The sequence below is a fragment of the Solanum pennellii genome, chromosome 12, assembly GCF_001406875.1.
Source record: "Solanum pennellii chromosome 12, SPENNV200".
Classification (NCBI taxonomy): domain Eukaryota; kingdom Viridiplantae; phylum Streptophyta; class Magnoliopsida; order Solanales; family Solanaceae; genus Solanum; species Solanum pennellii.
Genome location: NC_028648.1, coordinates 69,974,692 through 69,993,966, shown reverse-complemented (window position 1 = coordinate 69,993,966; position 19,275 = coordinate 69,974,692). Strand labels below are relative to the sequence as shown.

The 19,275-nt window shown below is 33.3% G+C and overlaps 1 protein-coding gene and 1 long non-coding RNA gene across 2 annotated transcripts; one reads left to right on the top strand and one right to left on the bottom strand.

Moving 5' to 3' along the window:
- Positions 1-13,966: 13,966 nt before the first annotated feature.
- On the top strand, positions 13,967-14,783 carry LOC107005236 (putative protein TPRXL). Its single transcript, XM_015203773.2, has one exon. The coding sequence runs from the start codon at positions 14,092-14,094 to the stop codon at positions 14,548-14,550; it is 459 nt and encodes a 152-aa protein (XP_015059259.1). The 5' UTR covers positions 13,967-14,091; the 3' UTR covers positions 14,551-14,783.
- Positions 14,784-17,794: 3,011 nt separating this feature from the next.
- On the bottom strand, positions 17,795-18,974 carry LOC114075232. Its single transcript, XR_003575754.1, has 2 exons — positions 18,797-18,974; positions 17,795-18,659 (listed from the first exon to the last, which is right to left on the bottom strand). It is a non-coding gene; the product is annotated as an uncharacterized LOC114075232 (long non-coding RNA).
- Between the last annotated feature and the right edge of the window lie 301 nt (positions 18,975-19,275).

Below are 19,275 nucleotides of genomic sequence, written 5' to 3'. Positions count from 1 at the left end.
GTGAGTAGGGTAGTCAAATCATTTCCTTAGTCTTTTGAATTACTATTCATTGTAGGAATGGGACTACAATGAATCATTGCACTTGTAAGTAAAACATAGTATCAAAAGATATCATTGAACTACACAACAAAAAGAAGAAAAGACTGAAAAATAATCTAAGTGTGGGAAAAGGAGCTCTCGGCTTAAGGGGGAGCAAAACTATAAATTTTTGCTCGAGTTGTTCTAAAATTATGTTCATGATTCCAAGGTCTTATGTTCATATAGAAAATGAGCTATGTGCTTTAAATGCGTGAAAATATGTCATATTCAAAGCATGATTCATAAATAACAAATTAGTTAGGTAAAGTGACTTCACTTCCAAAAATGACATGTTGCTATAGGAAGAGCTTTCCTTGATCATGTATAGTCCTTATGTGTTTATCTGAATATACCCATACTTATTAAAAATGTGTACTAACCCATACACTGTTACTATTATATTGGCGCAGTTCCTTAAAGAAGATTGAAGATTCACTTGAAGCTGTTTGGATTACTATCTCTAGACGTTGGTAGGTCCTCTTGAGTTCGAGGATGCCTATGCTTTATATTGTAGCTTTAATAGATTAGACATAGCTAGTGGATGTTGTCCCTGGCGTTTTCTTTCAAATATTTGTTCAAGCTTTTATATTAAGGCCAGTTTGGCAACTATTATTATTAAGAATTCTTCATTTCAATTGTTCAATCTAATAATAGATGATTGTTAAGTTTGAGCTATTAATATATCACTGTTATGAAGAAATTATATGAAGTCTAAGTACACTTCATTAAGTTAAATTTTTTTAAATTTTCTGCTAAATTTAACTATGATTGTGATGAAAGCTAAGAAGAGGCTTATTTGAGACCTCTAAAAGGTTAACAACGCCGGTCTTATCTATGGTCTAGAACCCGGGTGTGACAATAAATATCATATTCCAAGGATAGATGATTTATTTGATAAACTTCAAGGAGCGATTTACTTCTCCAAGATTGACCTTTGGTCGGGTTAACATCAATTGAAGGTGAAAAAGAATGACATTTTGAATATGACTTTTTGAACTCGGTATGGTCATTATAAGTTTTTGGTGATATATTTTGTTAAACAAATACCCTAACATCATTTATTGATTTGATGAATAGGGTCATCAACCAATGTCTTAATATGTTGTGATTGTATTTATTGATAATATTTTGATTTACTCTCAGAGTGTGGATGATCATTTTGAGAATTGTGTTTTAAATTCTCAAGGACCGAGAATTCGTATGCTAATTTTACAAGTGCGAGTTTTGGTTGAGTTTCATAGCCTTCCTTGGTCATAATATCTCCAGTGAAGATATTCAAGTCGATCGTAAGAAAATTGAGGCGGTTAAGAATTGTCCTAGACCCCTGTCTACTTTGGATATACACAGTTTATTGTGTTAAGCCAGAAACTATAGAAGGGCTGTGGAAGAACTTTCCTCTAATTATTTCACATTGATGGCATTGACTAAAAAAAGTCAAAATCTTATGGTCAAAATATTGTGAGAAAAGTGTCCAAGAGTTGAAGGATAGACTCACTTCGACCCCTGTATTGACATTACAAGAAGGATTAGATGGGTTAGTAGTATATGTGATACTTCACAAATTAGTCTTGGTTGTGTTTTGATGCAACATGGGAAATCCATTGCTTATGCTTCAAGTCAATTGAAGGTGCATGAAAAGAATTATCCAACCCATGATTTGGAATTACTGACAGTGGTATTTTCTCTAAAGATTTTGAGGCACCACTTATATGATTTTCATGTAGATGTGTCACAAGAGTTTGAAATATGTGTTCACTCAAAAGGATTTTCATCTTTTCCAAAGGAGGTGACTTGATTTATTGAAGTAATATGACATAAGTGTCCTATATATCATCGAGAAAAGTGAATGTAGTGTCGGCTTCTCTTAGTCAACTTTGAATGGAAAGTGTTTATCATGTTGAGAACGATAAAAAAAGTTAGTTGGTGATGTTCATAGGTTGGATTGATTGGATGTTCGCCTGGTTGATTCTTATGAAAGTGGTGTAGTTGTTCAAAATGGTTCAGAATTGTCTTGTTTATTGGATGTGAAGGATAAGAAATATCTTGATCCGAGATTAGAGCATGTATGGTGATAATTTAGGAGTAAGCGATCCATTATACTAAGTGTCTCACTTTGGCTAGGACCATCCTATTTATGAAGAATACATATGGTTCTTTGCGTATTTACATAGACTACATGTAGTCAAATAGAGTGACAATAAAGAATAAGTAATTTTTTCCTCGTATAGATGTTATATTTGATTAGCATCACAGTGCCACATTATTTTCTATGACTTACTTAAGGTCTTGTTAACATTCAATTGTGAATTAGGGCTAAGGACATCCCTAATAAAGCTTTTGGGATTCAATTATCACCATTATAAGTTTCTAGTAATATAATTTTGGTTAACCAATGCCCTATGGTGTTCATGGTGTTAAAGTAGTGTGTTTTCATAACTTATATAGTTTACTTCATCATTGTGTTCAATGATGTCATTCTTTTCAACTCGACGAGTGGGGAGGAGCATGAGTAGCATTAATGATTGTGCTCCATGCTTTAACAGATCAATGGCTTTTCGCGAAGTTCTTAAAGTGCAAATTCTGTCTTGAGTCTATATCACTCTTGGAGAATATGGTGAATAATAATGGGATTATGGTAGGCCCAACAAAGATTGAGGTGGTTTAGGATTAGTCTCGGCCCACCTTAGTTACAAATATTCAAAGTTTTTTTTTGGCTTGGAAAGATACTACTGAAGGATCATCGAGGGATTCTCTTCTATATTAGCTCTACTAACTTGGCTGACTAGGTTGGATGTTCCTTTCATTTGGTCCGATGAGTGCTCAAAGATCTTTTTGAAGCTCAAAGATTTGCTAACCACAACTTCTATTCTGACTCTTTCAGTTTAGAGAGAAGGGTTTATGGTGTATTATGACACATCAAAAATCGATGTTGGGTTGTGTTATGATGCAAAAATAAAGTGATATTAAATATATGTCGAGGTATCTTATGGTACATCAATGCAACTACCCCACTTATGATTTGGGGTTGGCGGCTGTAGATATTTTACTTACAATTTTGAGGCACTACATTTATGGATTTCATTGTTAGATCTACATTGATCATTAAAGCAATCAATCTATTTTAAGCCACAAGAACCTTAACTTGAGACAACATAGGTGGATTAAGATTCTAAAGGACCACAAACTCTCAATTCTAAACCATTCCAGCAAAGCAAATATGATGGCAGATACATTTATCTAGAAGGCGATGACTATGGGGAGTCTAGTCTTCTGTTTAGTTTTAGAGAGATCTTTGGATTTAGATATTCATATTTTAGACAAAAAGTTAGTTCGACTTGATATATCTGATTCCAGTTGGAGAAGATTCATGGTCGAAAGTTTGAGGATGAGGTTTGGTGGCTATTCGTGATCAAGTTTTGAGTGAGATTATTATGAGGTGACCTTAGATGACTCTGAGGGTGTTTTGAGATTTTGTGATCATATTTGTGTTCCTAGAGTTGGAGATTCGATTAAGATGATACTTTAAGAAACTCAAAACTTGAGATATTGTATTCACCTGGTCATAACTATTATGAATAGATATTTGAGGCAAAAGTACTAGTGGAATAATATGAAGTTGGGTATAAAAGACTATGCAGCTTAATGCATGTGTTTTTATCATGTAAAGGGCAAGCACTTCCGACTTCGTGGTGAGCTTCAGAGATTCAGCATTCATGTGCTGAAGTGGGAGAGGATTACTATGGACTTTGTTGTTGCATCACTGTAGATCTCTTGAGGTTTCGAAAGCATTTGGGTTATGTGGATTGGTTAACCAAGTCTGCTTATTTCTTGACCATTTAATCTTCGTATAGTGTCGGGTGGTTGTCATATATCTATGTAAGGGAGGTGGGTTTTCTTAATTAGATATCAATGTCTTTTATCTCCGATAGAGGTTCTCAACTCACCTTGTCCAAAAGTATAATTGCATTTCAATAATTTAAAAAATAACACTTTTAGATAAAGTTATAAATGTGATGCAAAGAAGACAGTTATGTTTCTAAACATCAAGACCAAGAATGTGATTACGCATCTAGGTTGACACCGAATAAAAGTTTAACAAATAAAATAAATATGAACAAGTTATGACCTGTGATAATATATCCAAAAGAATAGTAATAATAAAAATTAAGTCAAGTATGAGTCAATAAAAGCAATCATGCTAAAATCATGGGACTCGAGAGATGCCTAACACCTTTCCTCGATCAAAAGAATTTTTCCTTACCCTAATTTTTGGTTTGCAGACCAAACAAAGAGTCATTTCCTTTGATTAGTGATTAAATGTAAAGGTAACTTGGAACACCATAATTCAATTCCAAGTTACGACTCTGAAAAAACAATAATAATCCCTTAATCAACAACATCACTTAAATTGTAAAAACCCTTCCTCCCCCGCGCAAAAAAGGGTTGTCACACCGACCAGACTACTTGAAGCTTAGAGCAGGCTGAACAACTACGCTAAACATTAATGCCATTCTTTGAGTTTTGGTGTTGGTGATCTTGTTTTCCTCCAAGTGTCTCCCTTGAAGGGCGTGATGAAATTCGAGAGGTGGGACAAACTTGGCCTCTAGTATATTGAGCCTTTTGAGACCCATTGAGTAGTTGGAGATGTTGTTATTATTTTACCTTGCCACATGCCTTTAAATCTTTCAGCTAGTTTTTTTCGATGCTTTACCGATATATTCTTGATGAGTCTATGCTTCGGTATGACTCAATCCAGTTGGATAATTGTTTTGCTTTTATGGAAAAATCAGGGTCTATATTGGCTAGGGGCGTCAGGTAATTGCACTCATGAGATATTATTATGGTTAAGGTTTAGTAGAGACATCATCCAATCAAGGAATCTGCCTAAGAAAATGAGTAGCACACATGCCCGAAAGTTCAGGTATTTTTTTAACTTTTACTTTTGAGGAAGAAAGTCATTTTAGTAGTGGATGTTGTCATGATCTTCTAGGTCATATTCTCTGGACTTCTCGGTGTTTATTTAGATCTTTCCTGTAGCGGACCATGACATTTGTTACATACTAAGACTGATAGTTCGGTCACTAAGCCCTTCATTTGGTTTAATGCAAGTTTTCATTTTTTTAGTTAATTTGATGTTTGAATAGATGAATTTGGTTAAACTTTTAGGTAAACAACATAATATTTTAATTTTAGTGATTCTGTTTTCTTTGTAACATCGATTTTAGTCTAGATAGGTTTCTTGGTTTGGGTAGTGAGGCTTCCAGACTCATAGATCAACCTTGTGACTTATGACAAACATTAAAAAAAATAGCATTATGATGTTCTGTGACATGTTTAAGCTCATATTATGTTCATTTTTGGGAGCTCTAGTTCCTTGATCTAGTTGGTACCTATTGACAGAGTGAATTTCGTAATTCCTTGTGTGGGTTCCACAATATCATTTTCTTGGATTGTAGACTTGAAATTTATAATTGCATTATGGGTGTCAAAATAATTTTATTGGTGTCATGATCACTATTTCAATAGTTTGTCCTCATTTACAATGGATCAAAAGGGAAAACATCAGTTTAGAATGTGTAAATCTCATGTGTTTGATTTTGAGGTATGGATCACGACTCTTAGACATTGCTTTCTGATCGTACTATCATGGTAGTTTTAAGTGTTTGGTTTGGTATCTATCATCTATAGCCTTATTTTCATTGAATAAGAATTATTGGGTTGATCATGAATAGTTTGATGTTATATTTTCTTTAGTGAGTTGTGAATAAGCTAGAAGGCCTTAATATCAATTTTATTGAGCCTAAGTCTAGATTAGTGAGTATCTGCCTTAGATGTTGGTTTTGTGGTCAAAGGGGTTTGATTTGGGAATGAATTGGATTAGTTTCGACCCTATGTGCTAGGTTGTGACCTTCGGGTAGCCTTATTAGTATGACTAGTTGGCTGACTGTGGTGTGATGAGTAATGAGACTTAATGATGACCCTATTCCTTTATATAAAATGATTGATTTGAGGTAAGATTATAGGAGGGTCTATTTAGTGTTGTCAATATTTTGATTTAAGATTTCGAGGGATGTCAGGTTTGTGTGTAGCCTTTTGAGTGATGTCCTAGGATTGACTGGCTACTAAGGCTTTCCGATGTAACCTTCTAGGAAAGACTATCTATTCTAACATGATATTTCAGAGCATGCTAGGTTTTCGTAAGGCTTTTAAATGTCAGATTTTGGGAAGAACTAGTCATTCCGATGTAAGTTTCAGGTTATGCTATTTCGATAAGCTTTATGGTGTAAGGTTCTAAGAAGGAAGAAAAATTTCAATGTAAGATTTTGGAGTGTGGTAAGTGTAAATAAGGCCTTTTGATGTAAGATTATGGCAATGAAAAGTCATTCCAACGTAAGATTTTGAGGTGTGATAGGTTCCGGTAAGGCTTTTTGATGTATGATTGTTGGGAGGACTAGTTATTCTAACGTAAGATTCTGGGAGATGCTAGGTTACATGGTATTATATCTACATATGATTTTGGAAGGTACATATGTGTTCTATTAGGTTGTACCTTGTTGTGTAGTTCTATTGTGCACCTCTTAGGCTTATGGGGGTTCAACAAAATTATGAATTGTTTTATTCTTACATTTATATCTTTATTTGTGCCTACTGGTCTCATGGGGTTCAAGTCAGGTTTAGATGACTTGTTGTTTTCATCGTCTATTTTAGTAACCTTAACATGATTCATGATTACTGTTGCCTTTACTTTTGCTTTATTACTCCATTCTGATCCAATCCTAAGCGATCAAGAAAGAACTAATCCTCCAATAACACATTGGAGCCGCAAAAATAGGAGGAGAGAGGACTAAAGATCATTAAACGTGCAAAATTACCTAAATTAAGACTCATGCCATCAAACTCAAGTCTACAACTATAGTCTACAAGAATCTAGTTCTTCCAAAACAACGCCATAGACGAAACAAGGCTACAAGGATCGCAAGCCTTAACCAACACTAGTCTATTCTAGACTAAGTTCGAACATGCTCAATATAACAAGTAAAAATGCAATTAATACACAATAACATGCAAAAACACACATAAACCTGAACTAGCATGGTACTAAACCCAAAACAATGTCGATCAATCTTAAAACATGGTATCTAGGAAGAGACATAGAAATGACTAGGTACCCACCCCCAACTCACTCTAATCAACATGTATTTACGCAATCCAACTTAATCTATTTGAAAAAGAAGTCGTAGCCTACTATTAGGCCGACCACAATCACAAAGATGGATATTTTCCTTTTGAAACAACTTCCGAACTATTCTAAGCTATCAAAAATAAGATCACAACATCTGTACGATCGTTTAGAAACCAAAGCAAATAAATGGAGACAAGTCTATTCTAGAGTCAAATGGAGATTGTGGATCCCATGCCAGAATTTTTGGAATTAACTCCATCACAGGGTCCTAATCAATGCCAAACTTGTGTTCCAAAGAGGGGCACGATTTTGGGCTCGGAAGAGCCACAACAAAAAAAAAAAGAAAACAATAATTTAGCTCTAAAAATAAGAACAAGGCAATAAGTTGCAACAATAACTCACCTAAAATAGAGGTTTCCCGACACTATCTAATCACTCCTCGACATAGCCTTAACAATTTCGGACGTGCATGACTTTGAATCACCAGATTTCAAGCTAAAAGAGTTAGAAATCACACTTTGAAGATTGCAATGAGAGCAACTTTTTTGACTTGTCATTTAAGAATATTAGTATAAGTTCTTCTTCACGAACGTGGAGGGTCAATCGTGAATACGAACCAGTAAACACGGCGATGGCCTCGTGGTCGTGGCCAAAGGGGAACTGGACCACATGAATGTGCAGGGACCCCACAAACATGACCCCCACATACGTGCCTAAGGGCTCGTAAATGTGGACACCAGGTTGTCAAGCCTTCGCAAACGTGGCATAGGGCCAACCATTGTGAATATCATTCTAGCCTGCACCAGCTAATGCATATAATTTTGTTTTTGGCTAGTTCAAATTCTGATGGCGTATTCTGAATTAGTTTGAATCTTCGTGCACGGAAATGAGATATGCAACACCTACCAAATTTGTTATTCCAAACTCAACATGTTAGTTGAAATTACCATACGATGTCAACTCGACAAAAAGTGGTGTCCACCCCGAACTTCGTTTTAAGCCAAAATCCATAAGATGACTCAAAATTAATTAACTCAGAAGCCTCGGGATTCAAATGAAGGATCGCTCTAGAACAAACTTAATATACTGGAGCTAACAACGCTGATGGAATTCTCATCCGAGCTTATTTATGTAGAATGTTGACTAATGTCAAACTTAGGCCTTAACTTGAAAGTTAAAATGCCTAATCACACAGAATCACATTGAAAGCTTCACGAGTCATACCTGCTTTAGTACAAGCCTAAAATAACCCACTCAAAGATGATAGAATCTTCAAAATTGAATTCTAAGATCATCTTCTTAAAATTTTGTTAAAACAATGACCGTTCAAGGTCAAAAAGGTCGTAAAACTATAACTCGCATAAAAACCAAATGGACAATCAGGTGACCGGACTCTGAGTCCTAGGTTGTAAATGACTTGAAGTCGATATTTGAACGCTCTAGACAATTGAAAGAAGGTATAAATGCATAAATAACCTAGAGGGTCATTACAATGTTGTAAGGATCCTCATGGTCATTTGTTTGTTTTTATGTGTTTTTACTGTTTTCCCCTTCCCGTAACTATGATTTGGCGAACACATAATAAGCCAATATATCAAAATTTTCTTTTGTCTTCTTTATTATTATAGAAAAATCCAGCAAACAATTTATGAAGGTCATGAATCACACTTCATGGAGCTAAGTACTGATATCAAATACATTCACCTAATTTGAAGAATATGATCTGTCAACATATCCTTCCCCTTCAAAAAGATATAAAATGCTACAATGATATTCCATTTCATATTTGAAAGTACAGATCTTTATTTTCAAGATTTCATGCATTTAGTTCTTTTATTAAAATTACCATGCTTTCAAATTATTGAATTCTTTTATGTATAAATAATGAAATTTGTTTAATGCAAAACTTGATTTAATTTCAAATAGTTTGAGAAGGAATCTATTCATTGTACAACTATTTTTCATGAAAATTGTAGAAATGTTGTTAATTGAATTTTAAGATTTAGAACTGATTATAATTATTTTTTGAAAACGAGAGATAATTGAAAAAGATTAGTAGACATTGATCAATCATGATACCTTGAACTACTTGTATTAGGGTAAGAGTTATAAGTTTACAATTGGATCGAGCAATAACATAAAACTCTATTAAGGCTTAAAAAGTTATCATAATTGAGCAGTTAGTTCAAGCACTAGAATGAAAGCTCTATTAAGAATTAAGTGTACTAGAATGGTAAGAATATTTATGTGTGGAGAGTACATGTGATGATTAAAAAATTGACAATTAGACAATGATCATCCTTGATTATATAAGAAAAAGAGGAATAAGAATGTTAGAATCCCATGAAACTCCCTATATAGAAAGAAAAGAATATTGCTTATAATGATTTTCAAAAGGTGCATCATTTCTTTTTATATTAATTGATTCCAGATAATTATTCTAATTTTAAATATATTTCATATTTCTTTTTAGGCGGAATGATCAGAGAGACCCTGTATTTGGCTCTATTTGTCAGTTGAACCGTTCTACTCATCATTTTGCCTAATGAACCCTTAAACTCATTCAAACACAATATTTTAAACCCTTAAACTCATTTTGCCAAATACGTGTAATACACTCATTTTATCCCTAAAATAGACGTCATTTTTTAATGACACGTCATTTTTAAAATTATTTTTTCAATGACACATCATAAATTACATTTTAAAATTAAATAATATTAAAAAATAAAAAGTACAATTTTCTCTCTTTCTCCCCCTTCCTACTTCATCTTCTTCATTCTTACCCACCCTCTACACCTCACCCACAAAACAAAAATATTTTCATCTTTATTCAATGTTCACACTTTAAAGTTTTCTCAATTATAAAGTATAAGAAATTTTAATTAGCTCTTGCACATACATGCTTTAGGTTCTATTTATTTTTGATTTGATTGAAGAAAATCAAGAAAACTTGAAGTTGCGAAAAATTTATTTATGACTAAATTCAATCAATAGATCTTAAATTTATAAAAATGGTGAATGATATGTTTTCTTGCAGCAACTTCCTTTAATTTTATATTTGATGATAATGGTGATGGAGTGTACATTAGAGAAGAAGAATAGAAAAAAAAATAGGGGCAGGGGTGGAGGTACGGGACTGAAGAAGAAGAGAAAAAGGGTGGGGTTGAGACTTAGGGCTGAGCAAGAAGAGAAAAAGGATGGGAAGAATAACAGAGAAGGGGGGATGTGAGGTGGGGTGGGCTGAAGAAGAAAGGGTTTAGGATTTTCTTTTATATTTTTTGAATTTCTTTATCATTATTATTTTGTCTTACAATTTTAATAATTTTTAAATAAAAAATCCTATTCACTTGCTTTAATACGCGTGTGGTCATATATTTATCCAACTCAACTATTTTAATGCCACATAAGCTCGGTCAATGGTTAGAAGGTTTTAAAAAATAAAGTTTCATCAAGTTTAAGGATTTATTTGGCAAAGTAATAAATATAAAGATTCAATTAACAAACATAGTCAAGTATAAGGATCTGTAGGTCATTCTGTCTTCTTTTGTTTCAGCTGAAGTGTCCTACTTTGATTATGTGGGTTCTCTATTGTCCTTTTAAAATGTAGATAATTTTTTTTATTGAGAAGCTAAGAAACTAGGATCTCTCCTCTTCTAGCTGATTTGGTTAGCTTTTTTCAGAATATATAGTCCATAAGTCCATTGATATATTTATTTTTGATCCATTATTCAGTCGAGGATTAGCTCAAAATTTGTGTTATGAGAAATCTATTTATCTTTTAGAAGGCTATATAGATAATTTAAAATAAAAAATTAATTCAACTTATGCATGTGGTTTGTCCCTTATTTTTGCTTATCAAATTGAAACAGGCGAAATGTTTTTGATATTTCTTTCGTTTCCAAGAAAAAACATTTTCCATCATTTAAATGAGTGATTTACATAATAATATATAAAGTATGGTTGCAAATATACACTTAGTCATGCTAGGGCACTTTATGTTAATCGAGGCTTAATCAAAAGTTAACTCGTGGGTAAAGACAACTTTGACTCTCATAGCATGCAAATTAAGATTACATAATTAGAATGCATTCAATAAAATTGGTTAGGTTGGGAAATTTTGTTGTTGACCAATAGTCGAATTGCAAAATTCGTTATCTACGCCTTATCTTTTTATTAGAGAAAATTACGCGATTAAGAAAATTTATACTATTTAATTACTCATCACGATTATTAGTTATAGTTTAAATGAGAATTGCCGTTTTTTAATTTCTAAAGATAGGGGAGGGGGGGGGGGGATTGGGCAGAAGTAATGACCACATTTCACAATTGTCCCTCTTAACGGGAATATAATCGATTGCTATAATTACCACTCGCGACTAATATTATACATTAGTTACGTATGCTGACTTCGAATTTGTATAATTAGTCACGTTTGTATATATATAATTCGCCAGAATATACAAATACATATATATAATATATAATTATCTAACAGATACATTTACACAATTCACCTTTCACCCCCTCTCCGCCTCTCTCTCTCTCGCCTCTCTCCTCCCTCTCCCAGTCTCACTCGCCTCTCTCCTCCCTATAACATTAATCTACAAATTGTAATTATCAAATTATAGATATGGAGAATAATTAGGCTATTTTTGAGTGACTATATATAAAAGTTCCTCGATTTATAATCATAATTTTGTTAAAGATAGAAATTTTGCTATTATGTATTACTCCTCCGTTTAAAAAAGAATGACGCTATTTCCTTTTTAGTCTGTTTAAAAAAGAATGACCCATTACTTTTTTAGGCAACACTTTAACTTTAACTTTTCACGTGACATGTTTTAAACCACATGATTAAAGGGCATGTTGGTACATTTGATAAAATTTTAATTTAGAACCACAAGATTAAAAAATATTTTTCGTTTCTTAAATTCCGTTTCAAGTCAAACTAGGCATCCTTTTTAAAACGGAGGAAGTAATACCTCGGTGGGCCAAGATTCAAGTAAGTAATTGGATTGATTTGGTTGGCCAGTACTCTATCTGTCATGACCCTTCCTCTAGTACCTCTAGCCCAGCCTTCTACACCACCTGGTCATTTGTTTATAGGAAACTTTCACATATATAAAATACAAAATTTAAATTTATATGCTATTGCAAAGTTTGCATAATTACACTCCATAACAAATAAATATATATGTATAATTTGCTATACATATACAACTGAAAGCTATGCCTATTTCGCTATACATATATACAAAAAAGCGATTATATAATTCGTTGGTTCCTCTTCAGATTTGTATAATTTTGGTGGAAGACCATTTGTATAAATTGATTTTAGCCTCTCAATTCAATTATATGTGTTTGTATATCTGTATAAATTTTGAATGTGTATGCAATTGAATCGAATTGTATAAAACGATAAAGAGAGAAATTATATACAATTCAAATTTGTATAAACGAGAAAGAGAGAAAGACAAAAGAGACTTGGGCAGAAAAATATTTGTATTTGTTATAATTATAAGTGTATAGGACAAAAATATATGTATTTGCATGTGTATATACAATTTTCTCTCGCTTTGTACAAATATAAACACAATTTCTACAATACTATTGTATAAAATGAGAAAGGCGAGCGACATGAAGCGAGAGAGAGGGAGAGTGATAAGCGAGAATATGGGGGAGAGAGGCGACTGACAAACAGTTTGCTATGAAACACAAATAAATCAAATGATAGCTATTATATTTATTTTACATTATTAGTTTGTCATTCTATACAATTGTCTCTTCGTTTATATGTTCGAACAAATCTTACAATTGTTGGACTTGAGATATGACCCAAAGATAGGTTTATATTTAATTGAGATTCAATCAATTTATACAAATAAATATTAGTAGACCTATACTTTCATAGTCAATTAAAAATTCACAAACTGAAACATTTAAACATTAATATATATCATCTCGGTACTGATCGATCAAGTCAATGAATGGTGCATACATCCTCTACTTTTTGGGAATTAGGACAAATTTTATATCCAAACACGGTTAAGTAAGTTTATTTAGGGCATCGTAAGTTATGCAAATTGATGGTGCAAAATATGTAAATTATCAATTTTAAATGGAAAAATTACATAAATTAATACATTTTAAAAAATAATTACTGATTTTTGCGATACTTTTTGTTTATTACCATTTATAGCAATATTGTGATAAATCTGTAATATGTATTAAAATTGTATTATAAATGAATTAAAAGCGATCAAGTGAGAAAAAAATATTGTTGCTATAAATGGTAAATATTTTATTATTATAGCACATTTATGTAAGTTTCCCATTTTAAATTAACGTGTAGATTTTACTTAAGTTTGATATAAATTTGTTAATAAGTATGTTATAGATGAATTGATTGTACATATATTTTCAGACCATCAGTTTATGTATTTTTTATTAAAAAAAAGTTGTCGCTAAATTATTAGTGGTATTGTTTTACAGGTATTGTCTTGATGTCAAATATTATGATTAATTAGACATTATTTTTTTTAGAGTAACTCATTAGTCATGGCTCTCCTTAATGATCTCTCGTAATATATATTTATTCCTGGTAAACTACTTTAGTTTTTCCTTTTCTTTCTCGTGATGCAACATTGTCCTTTCATCCCCCGTGTTTTTTGTTGTTTAAACACTATAAAAGCTACCTTTCTCACTATTGTATATTCCATAAGTTGTGCAGTATTTCTCTAATCATTGAAGAGAAAATACTGCAATTCTCAAGAGAATAATCAACCTATATATCTTTGATAGTAAAATAAAACAATAAATAAATAAAAATGGCACGTCAAGTAATTGTTGTTGCTCTTCTCTTTGTTGCCTTTGTTGGTTTGGTTTCCGGTGCCACATCACCAAGCAGCTCACCATCTTCATCACCATCTTCCTCGCCACATTCATCTCCATCATCATCCCAATCATCATCATCATCATCATCTCCATCATCAGCCCCCGCAGCTTCACCTAAAAATAAGAGCAATGGAAGTGCACCAACTCACTCACCCAAATCATCACCATCACCATCACCTAAGGGAAGCTCACCGTCATCATCTCCTACCTCAGATTCGTCAAGCTCAGCTGAAGAAGAGGAAGTCTCATCACCTCCTTCTCCTCCAACAGACTCTACCATCACAAGTGACTCAGCTCCCACATCAGCTGAGGCACCCACTGCTAGCACTGCCACTACATTGAAGGTTTCATCCATCATTCTTGTTTCAGCTGTTGCTGGATTCTTCTTCTAATTTTTTTATTTAAACATTTGAGTCATGACTCTTTTGTAATAGATTTTGACAAAACTAATCAACTGCGTGCCTCATTTTTACTTTATTTATTATTTAACCTTGTCTCATTACTACTACTTATGAACAAACACATTTCTCATAAGTACGTCTATCTTTCCCTTTTTTGTAACCCTAAATAATAGAGCATTCTTTTTGGCAATATGTGTAAGTTTAAAGTCAAAAGCTTCCCTTCATTCACTGTTCTATTTAAATTATGCAATTTTTCTTCATCATAATTATTGGGTAAACTAAATTATATTAATTTAATTTTTTAAATATAAAATCTATTTAGATATCTTAAATTATATTAAAAATAGTATACGTTCAAACCATTCTCATACAAATTCAATAAAAAACATGTACTTGGATACAACCCCAATAAAAAGAACAAGAGCAGGTATGCGAAAGGTAAAAATGCAAGTGGACTTAACCAAAACTAGACCTAGACATGTGTGGATTGGTATAGATGATGGTGACCTTAATATAGGGAAATGGCAACTAGTGGAATATGAAAACATCCCCCATACTGTGAGTACTGCAGGCACCAAGAGGAATGGAAAGTTCGAATGAGACAGGATGACTACAGAAATAGAAAAGAGAAAGAAAATGAAAAGAAGGATAAAAGCAAGGATAATCAAAACAAGAAAGAGAAATAAAATAACCATGACAATGCAAAAGATGCTACAGAAAAACAACAACAAAACAGTAGGGAGATGAACAAACAAAATAAACCTGAACAACAGAAGGAAGAAGAATGGAAAACACAAAGAAAAAGGAACCAAAGACAGCAAGAAGTGAGACCCCAGAAAACAACATGGAGACCTACCTCACCACAAAATCAGACAGCCAAGGAAGCTCCCCAAACCACCGCACAAGCAACATGTAAACCTCCCATATTACATCACAATGCTTTCACTAACTTGAACATGCAGGAAATTCAAGCTATAACAACAGAGGAACCTACCAACACAGGGCATCCAACAACACAGGAAACACATAACAGGTATGAGCATGAAAATGATAAAGAAAAGCAAAAAATGCAACAAGGAGGGAGTGTCAATAGCAAAATATCAGGTATCATAGCTATGAAACCTTACTCAAATAATTTGTCTAAAACTGCTACTAAGATGGTTGAAGTTGAAGGAGGGATGGATGGGGGTTGTCAGTAGAGCTTCACTAATTTGCAGAAAGGGGCAACAAGAGGAGGGAATTTGCCTCATGTTTTTCATGAGGGGGTACACTCAGACCTTAACCCAGCCTTAGAGCCCCAGCTAACTATAAAACTCAGCAACAACAATCCAAACAGCAGTAGGATCAACAACAAGGGCAGTCAGTCGCAATGAAACAAGGGCATCTTAACACACACTTCTCACAATAGTACCTGACACCGCTATTTCAGTTTCTAAAGTAAGTGTAAATTGGTACTTACTACTTACTTGACGAAATCAGTTCTTCAGCTTCCGTCCTTCAGCACTTCGATTTTAAGTTCTTCGATCCCCAGTTCTTTAGCATCAATTTTTTATCTCGTCGAGAAAATTAAAATCAGGAAAGGAGAATCTTCAACTCAACTCTTCCATTTTTCAGCTCAGCTAGTCAGTTATTCAGCTTCCTCTCTTCGATTTTCAGCTTCCTCTCATTGATTTTTAGTTTAGAGAAATGAGAAAGGCGTATGTTTTTTCAGAATAGGAAAGAAAAGTATAGCCAATGAGAAGATAGGAAAGAGGAGGAAGTGAAAAGTCTAGGATACATTTTAAAAGCGTTCCCAAAAATATTTTAGGCAACACTTTTCAAGCGTTGCTCATATTTAATGTGGCCGCTGTCTTGCTCAAAGTACTGAAACCAAAGAGGACAATGACTCCTTCCAACAACAAATCAAAAGGTATAAAAAATACAAGAATAACAAAACCCTAGAGGAAAGCAAAAACACATCATTTATGAAAACATAAGCACTAAAAAACAGAGCAGGAGGATACCAAGAACCAAACTTTTCACAAAATACATGACAATCAAAAATTAACTAGGAAGAAAGAAGCGCAAACTACACAGCTGACTACCTCTCCAAATGGCGTCACAAACTGGACATTGTTCACCAATACTACACAACAATGATATTAAGTGCAAAAACATTGACAGAACTCAAGTATGACAAATCCAGAGATAAAAAATGTCATTCCTGCTAAAAGAAGGCAACAGAGATGGACACTTTTAAGGACATGCTTTACTTTTTATCAAGATGGAATACATGAACTTTACTTTATTCTGTATGCAAGAAGTTGACATGTAATGAAATTTTAAAGTTACTTTTGATTTGCTTATCTTTGGGATATATTTCATCAAATAGGATAGGCTTTGGCATCATCCAAATCTTTCTCTCCATCTAGTTTGCACCGACTTCTCCTAATTCATCTAAAACTTAGATGAAGCAAGCCTCACTTTCAACAATATCCCAAAATCAACATGTTGTGCATCTTACGAAAACAAATCTTCTACTTCTACATCTATTCTATTATCGCTATCAACAATTAGCAGAAAAGGGAGAAAGCATACTCCTCAAGTTGAAAGTAGAAAAAACAATAAAGCAATTAAAGACGTAGAAACAATTGTTTTATTAAGGATTTAAGTTATATACACTAATAATTAAAGCATGTTAGGCTATCATTGTACTTTTACCAGTAATAGCAGCTAATATACTATATTTATGAGGTCACCAATAAAACTTGACATACACAGTATATCTTATTGTTATACTATAACATCAAGAAATGAAATCTCTGCTGGCAATCTGCTATACTATATGTATATATATAAGTTCACCAAGCAAGAAAATATTACAATACCAAATGTCTATACAAGAAAACTACCATTAAAGAGACACTCCAATGACATTAATCAAGCAGAATGAGCTTCCCCCCCACTACTGAAAAGATAAACTGAAGACTGAACTTTTCCCCAGAAGCAACAAAACATGCAGATGATCGTAACAATTATGGAGTGTGACCTAAGGGTCAACAAAGCGAGTTGAGAATCCTAAGTTCTCATATATAGGTTCTAGCAAAACAACAATACTAGTTGATTTTTTTCAATTTGTTCAAGACTAGATGGACAAAGTTATATGTTTATGTTGCTCAGACCCTAAAAATATTGTCGCACACTATCGGATCCTTAAATAATTGCAATTGAAAGATCCAACAATCATCCACAACATTTTTAAAGAATCGACTAAAATTGATATCTAGTACCTATGTTGGTAGGAGGCAGGAGGCAGCAAGCAGGGGAGTAACTAGATTGCAATTTACATGTTTTGTTGAGCTTATTAGCAATTTACATGTCTGTGCACAGAAGTTTAACTCCATTACTATTAGTTTGAGCCTACAAAAACCAGTACGACACAAAATCCAGAACTAGAAACTATTTTAATATTGACACACAAACTTCAACTCGTTGTACAGGAACAAAAACAAAAACACAAAAACACATCCCCATTCCCCATCCAGTGGTTAAATTTTAGCCACTCCTTCTTTTTTCATTTATTCACTAAACTAGTGGATGGATGAAGCTGCAGGATTATGTACAATGCATCTTGTGGTTCCCTCGGCTAAGTCATGAATTGAATTTTTGATTTTATCATTTAATGTATTTGGTAGAACATGTTTGAACTCAAAGCATATCCATTGTAAGAGTTCAAAATCGATTACATAAGCTCAAACGTCGTAAACTATCATGGACGATTTAAGCCTTAATCAACTTATAAGCCTAAGAAAAAGACATTTTCAAGTGAAGAATCAACTCATTTATGCTTATTTCGTTATTAAGGCTCAGGGCACGCAGAAAGCAACTAATAAAGCTATATTACGAGCTAGACTCCCAAAAATTGTATAAAAACACAAGAACATCAAAATCGTAAAGCTAAAATTAAGACATACAAAGATAGAATTCTTACACGGTAAACCCTATTCCAATAAAATCGTGTTCTTCAACAAGAACTATTATGGAAATCGTATTCTTCAGGGAGATTATCTTCAGCTCTTCCGCCCTAAATCTGTCTCAAATCAAGTTCTTCAACGAGAAATCTAAGAGAAAAGTGTGAAGGAGAGACTTAGATTCAGTTCATCTTGCCAACAATCCCAATCAATTCCTTCTAAACAAAAAAAAATTATGCAATAACTTAGCTTGGTGAAATCGCTGTGGTAAAAGAGGATGTACTTACGCTTGACAAAATCAGAGAAGAGAAAGGTGAGTGACGTTCTTTAGCTCGATCTTCAGCTCGATGAGTTCCATAGAAAGGTTAGTTACGTTCTTCAGCAGAGAAAGTTGAGTTACGTTCGTGAGTTCTAGAGAAAGCGTGAGTTTTAGAGAAAGCGTGAGTTTTGTCTAAATGATTTTTATTATAATGTTTATTTTTTTAGCCAATAAAAATGGGAGGATAGTTAAAATTGTTGGAGGGAATATAAAATTTTGGTGAAAATTTTAAGGCCATACTTATAATGTGTTGTTTTTAAAAAATAAAATTAGGACACTTTAAAAATGTGGCCATATATGTTCAAAAATTATTGTCAATTATATCATATTGTAACAACACTTATAAAGTGTAGCTTATATCATTATAGAGTACACTTTTCAAGTGTTGCCAATACTATTGTTACTAAAATTTAAAAAAATTGGCTACATTTCAAAAGCGTCCCCGAA

What these genes read in the sequence shown, in the direction of transcription:
- LOC107005236 (XM_015203773.2), top strand. Translation starts at nt 14,092, where the DNA reads ATGGCACGTCAAGTAATTGTTGTTGCTCTTCTCTTTGTTGCCTTTGTT.